We start from the raw sequence: 6,178 nt of genomic DNA, 5'->3' as shown, positions 1-6,178 counted from the left end.
CATTGTATCATAATTATCGTAGTCATGTTAACAATTGAATATGTTTGTTGCAATGGGTTTCTTAGTTCCAGCAAACATCCAATTTTGTATTGTTGTTTGTACCGTATTTATTTCGGTCCATATTTGTTTCTATGGTTTTCTAAAAAAATAGTTCCAAAAAATATGAAAAGCAATTAGTAGCACTCTGTTTCATGGAAAATGCATTGCAGCTCTCGGGTGCCACACACCCCTATATGAAAATAGCATTAAAAGAAATATCAGGAAATTTCAAAAAATTCTGAAATTTTGGGATATGAAACTATGAAACCTGAGTGCCCGTTGTACACCAATGTTCATTTGCATGGGGAATGGGTGCCCGTGGTATCCGCGGCGTAGGAATTATGGTCCGGCATACATTACATTAAAAAAAATCTACATATATGATTTTTTTTCTTTTTTACCGGCATTACCACGGGCACTCATTCCCCACGAAACTGAACATGTGTGTACAACGGACACCCAAATTTCATATCCCAAAATTTCAGAATTTTTTGAATTTTCTAATATGTTTTAATGCTATTTTTATACAGGGGTGTATGGCACCCAAGAGCCACAAATCCTCATCCTCTGTTTCATCCATTTTTTTATCTCTACCCCTAATCATCGAACCACTTCTTGGTAATTAGCTTATTTATAGTACTGAAGTATATGCACAATTATATTTAAATATATATCACTAGAAATAAGTGTGCACGCATAATTGAGATCTCATCATTAACAAAAGAAGAAAATTAAGATCTCATCATGGAGCAGTGCTAATCCACCACCTCTGCACAACAGTGCTAATCCACCACCTCTGACATCACTATTCAAAGCACTAAAACCTTTTAAACCCAACCTCCATCGAAGTTTCTCCATCGTATCTCTAGCTTGATGTGTCTTACAGAGGAAGACGAGCTTGAGGCAATTGGTTTTTGAAAGGGTCGACACCTTGACACCTCGCGAATTGTCCCTCTCCCTCGACAGTCCCAAAATAGGAGATCCATTGATCCTGGCGGCGCCCCTCCTCGGAGCCCGCCAAATTAGCTTGATCATCCACATTCGATTTTTGTATACTCCCTCCTTCCATCTATATAGGGCCTAATGCGTTTTTTGAAGCTAACTTTGACCAAATGTTAGAGCAATAATATATGACATGCAACTTACACAAAGCACATCATCAAATTCGTATGTGAAAGGAGCTTTCAATGATATAATTTTCACATTATGCATGTCATGTAGTATTAATTTTATCAATAGTCAATGACGATCTTGAAAAACGCATTAGGCCCTATATAGATGGAAGGAGGGAGTAGGTGTTTGCATCGTATTTATTTCCGTCCATATTTCTTTCAAGTTTTCTAAATTCTTTTTATCGTCAAAAAAATGAAAATGAAATGTAGTAGTAACACTCAGTTTCATCCTTTTTTTTATCCCTACCCCTAATCACCGAGCCACTCTCGTAATTAGCTTATTTGGAGTAGTGAAGGGTATGCACAACTATATTTAAATACATATCATAAAAAATAAGTGTGCACGTATAATTGAGACCTCATCATTGGCTCATCGCAAAAAAAAGACCTCATCATTTGCAGAAAAAAAGTGTTCTTTTAATCCAAGAAGAAGAGATTAAGATCTGATCATGCAAAGCATGTATGCAACGAACGTCTTCAACGACTGGTTTGGCTCGCTTAATGGCAAATATATCCCTTTCTTTAAGCATTGGAGAAAGAAGGGCAGGAGGTCGCTTTCTCGCATGTCGGGGGCTTGCTTTCGGTTGCCTGATGTGATGTGCTCCTCCGCACCCGCGCGTTGATGCATCCACGTCGCGCCTCCTCTCGTCGACCTCTTTGCCTATATACCACACAGATCATCACCGGCCGATGCACTCGCCGACCTCTCCTCTCCATCATACCACGCACTAACACCGGTCGACACACGCCGAGGCGCAAAAGGGTACCATGATCGCTATGGCCGGCGCGGTGGTCGCTGGTGTGGCAGCCGCGGCCACGGCGGGGATTCTTGCCATGGCGTCGTCGCGCGGCGACCAGCCTGAGGATGCCACGCGCGCCGTGGCGGCGGCGGCGGCGGCGGCGTCCCAGGAGTGCGCGGTGTGCCTGTCGGAGCTGGCCGGAGCGGCGGGATGCTCCGGCGACTCCGAGCCATCGGCGGTGCTGGTGCGCGTGCTGCCGGGCTGTGGCCACGGGTTCCACGACGAGTGCATCGGCAGGTGGCTGCTGCTGCGCCCAGAGTGCCCGCTCTGCCGCTGTCCCGTGGTCACCGCGGACAGTCGGCTAGCCAGGAAGGCCGTGCCGCTGGCGGAGGCCGCGCCTGCCTTGTCGCGGCCGGCTAGGATCGCGTGCGGCTTCGGCGACGGGAGGGTCGTGTGGACGCGTAGCCCCCCCGTGGCATTGTGAGGAAGGTTATCTGGTTACTCGAGGATTAGTGAAACCAAAGTGGAAGGAGCGCTTCAAGATTCGCATCACCTTTGGCTGAGTGTGTGGAATCGGGTTTATATGTGTTTATATCATCATTGTTTTGTCCTTGTTTCATGTGCAAAATGCTTGCGGACATTATCTGATAGTTTGTCACTTTATCACACGGGTGAATCGTAGGCTTTTTTCAAATAAAAATGTACTCCCCTCTAAACGCTCTTATATTCCTTTATGAAGGGAGTACAAGGGGCACTGTAAGACAATAAGTTTTGGGAACCAGCACAATCCTCTAGGGGTGGCTTATCTCATTATATATAATGGTTGTGTTACAATACGTACATAGGTACAGAAGTTATACATAGTCTAACACCCTCCCTCAATCTTAGCCACTTTCTAAAGAACTGAGAAGGGTAAGATTGCGCCTACAAGCCTCAAACTGTGGCAGTGGTAAAGGCTTAGTGAAGATATCTGCAAGTTGATCTTTAGACGAGATAAACTTGATCTGAAGTTGCTTCTGTGATACACGTTCCCGTACAAAGTGATAGTCAACTTCAATGTGTTTCGTTCGGGCATGAAATACTGGATTTGCAGAAAGGTATGTAGCACCGATGTTATCACACCAAAGAATAGGAGGCTGTGGTTGAGACAAACCCAACTCCTGAAGCAAAGACTGCACCCAAATAATCTCTGCAGTAGCATTAGCCACAACCTTGTACTCAGCTTCAGTACTGCTACGTGACACAGTAGCCTGTTTCCGAGCACTCCAGGCGATCAAATTAGAGCCAAAGAATACTGCATAACCCCCCGTGGATCGCCTGTCATATGGGCTACTAGCCCAATCTGCATCAGAGAAGGCCGAAAGGACCCGAGAGGAAGTCGGCCGAATATGCATACCAAAAGTCAGGGCGAACTGAACATAACGAAGAATGCGTTTAACAGCAGCCCAATGAGTATCTCTGGGAGCCTGAAGATACTGACAAACCCTGTTAACAGCATAAGAGATATCTGGTCTCGTGATCGTCAAGTACTGAAGTCCACCAACAATGCTTCTGTACTCTGTGGCATCCGCAGGAGACAAAAGCTCACCATCAACAGTTGTTATCTTGTCGGTAGACGACATGGGTGTGGTGGTCGGTTTGCACTTCAGCATGCCGGCTTTTTGTAACAACTTCAAGGAGTACTTCTTCTGCGTAAGGACAAGACCAGTAGCACGAGAAGTGACCTCAACTCCAAGAAAGTAGTGAAGCTTCCCAAGATCTTTGACCGCAAAATCAGCACCAAGAGAGCAGACAAGAGCATCAGCAGCATACTGAGAAGAGCTGACAAGGATAATATCATCGACATATACCAAAAGATACATAGTGACTTCTGGCTTCTGTAGAAGAAATAATGAAGTGTCAGCAGTGGACGGCACAAACTCATGAGCACGAAGGGCAGAGGCAAGGCGGGCATGCCAGGCACGAGGAGCTTGCTTCAAACCATATAGTGCTTTGGAAAGACGACAGATATAGTCAGGACGATCATGATCAGAGAAACCAGGAGGCTGTTTCATATAAACCTCTTCCTCCAAAAATCCATGTAGAAAAGCATTCTGCACATCAAGTTGACGAAGGGACCAACCACGAGAAACAGCAATGGAGAGAAGAAGTCGAATAGTGGTAGGCTTGACGACAGGACTGAAGGTGTCCTCATAGTCAAGACCATGACGCTGCCGAAAACCGCGAGCAACAAGTCGCGCTTTGTAACGCTCAATAGATCCATCCGAATGCTTCTTCACTTTGAATACCCATTTTGAGTCAATAACATTTACCCGTGGTGGTGGAGGAACGAGAGTCCATGTCTTGTTACGAAGGAGAGCATGAAACTCCTGCTCTATAGCCTCTCGCCAATGTGGAATGCGCAGGGCAACCTGATATGAGGGAGGCTCATAAGATGGATCCGCAACAGCAGCAGCCAAACAAGCAGCCAACCAAGCAACCGTACCATCCATACGTTCCTTAGGTTTGAAAATGCCACTGCGACTGCGTGTATGTGGTCGAGACACAGGAACCACCGAGGTCGACGGAGCAGCCTGCAACGGGCTGGAGGACGGCGACGTTGACGAGTCAGCCGGTGACGAGGAGCCAGGCACGGTAGCCTCGGACTCAGTCGGCGAAGAAGGCCGGCCCACCGGCGAAACCGGCAGAGCAGACGAAGCAGCTGGCGACTCCGGCATCCCAGACCGGGCCGATGGCGAGCTCGGCATAGTGGGCCGTGGCGCGGCCGGTGTCGCGGGCCGATCCGCTGATGAAGGCGACGTGAGGACCCGAGCCGCGGGCGAAGACGGCGTGACGGGCCGAGCCACGGGCGACTCGGCGGTCGCTGGCGAAAAAGGCCGAGCCGCTGGAGACTCGGCGATCACTGGCGTAGCAGACCGAACAGTGGAGATGCTCGGCGCGACGAGCTCGTTGGGTGACCATGCATGGGCACGCGAATTGATGCCATGCAACAGAGGGCGATCGACATGCCCACCAGAAGACGACGATGATGATGGTGAATCCTCCAACAGCTCCAAACGAGCTCCACGTCCGGTTCCTGCACCATGGTTAGGTAACAGCAAAGGAGAGTATGCAACATCATCAAATTGGTCAGAAGCAACAGAGGATGAATGCAGGGATGGTGGTTCGACAGTGGACACAGGAAGGTTGGCAAAGGGAAAAACATGCTCATCAAACACGACGTCCCGAGATATATAGACACGTTTAGTGGGAACATGAAGACATTTGTAACCTTTATGAAGAGAGCTATAGCTAAGGAAAACACACTTCTTAGAACGAAACTCAAGCTTGCGCTTGTTATATGGACGAAGATGCGGCCAGCAAGCACACCCAAATACCTTGAGAAAGGTATAATCAGGTTGTTCATTAAGGAGAACCTCAATGGGAGTCTTCATGTTTAAAACACGAGTAGGAGTACGATTGATGAGAAAGCATGCAGTGGTGAAAGCATCACTCCAAAACCGAAACGGAACAGATGCATGGGCCAAAAGAGTAAGACCAGCTTCAACAATATGACGATGCTTACGTTCGACTGAACCATTCTGCTGATGTGTATGTGGACATGCTAAACGATGAGCTATCCCAAGCGACTGAAAGAAGGAGTTGAGGTTGCGATACTCACCCCCCAGTCCGACTGGACATGAACAATTTTGTGCTTGAGAAGACGTTCAACATGTTTTTGAAACTGAACAAAAATATCAAACACATCAGATTTGCGTTTAATAAGGTAAAGCCAGGTAAAGCGACTATAAGCATCAACGAAACTGATATAGTAATTATGACCACTGACAGAAGTCTGAGCAGGACCCCATACATCTGAAAACACAAGTTCTAACGGATGTTTCACCTCACGACTGGACTCCGAAAAAGGAAGTTGATGACTCTTCCCCTGCTGACAAGCATCACACGCTGCTACATCTTTATTACTAGACAAACTAGGAAGCTCATGACGACGCAAAATATGACGGACAATAGGTGTGGCCGGGTGACCAAGACGAGCATGCCATTGTGACGGAGAGACCCGAACTCCACTGAAAACGCGAGCGACACCAGGATGCTCCAGACGGTAGAGGCCCTGGCACAACCGCCCACTAAGAAGAATGTCCCTCGTGCCCCGATCCTTAATAAAAAGATCAAAAGGGTGAAATTCACAAAGCACATTATTATCACGTGTGAGTTTAGGAACTG

The 6,178-nt window shown here is 47.3% G+C and overlaps 1 protein-coding gene across 1 annotated transcript; it reads left to right on the top strand.

Moving 5' to 3' along the window:
* The first annotated feature begins 1,809 nt into the window (after positions 1–1,809).
* On the top strand, positions 1,810–2,766 carry LOC123185659 (E3 ubiquitin-protein ligase EL5-like). Its single transcript, XM_044597507.1, has one exon. The coding sequence runs from the start codon at positions 1,980–1,982 to the stop codon at positions 2,433–2,435; it is 456 nt and encodes a 151-aa protein (XP_044453442.1). The 5' UTR covers positions 1,810–1,979; the 3' UTR covers positions 2,436–2,766.
* The last annotated feature ends 3,412 nt before the right edge of the window (positions 2,767–6,178 follow it).

The sequence above is a fragment of the Triticum aestivum genome, chromosome 2A (genome assembly GCF_018294505.1).
Source record: "Triticum aestivum cultivar Chinese Spring chromosome 2A, IWGSC CS RefSeq v2.1, whole genome shotgun sequence".
Lineage (NCBI taxonomy): Eukaryota > Viridiplantae > Streptophyta > Magnoliopsida > Poales > Poaceae > Triticum > Triticum aestivum.
The sequence above is the reverse complement of the archived record's forward strand: the minus strand, read 5'-3'. Positions and strand labels throughout refer to the sequence as shown.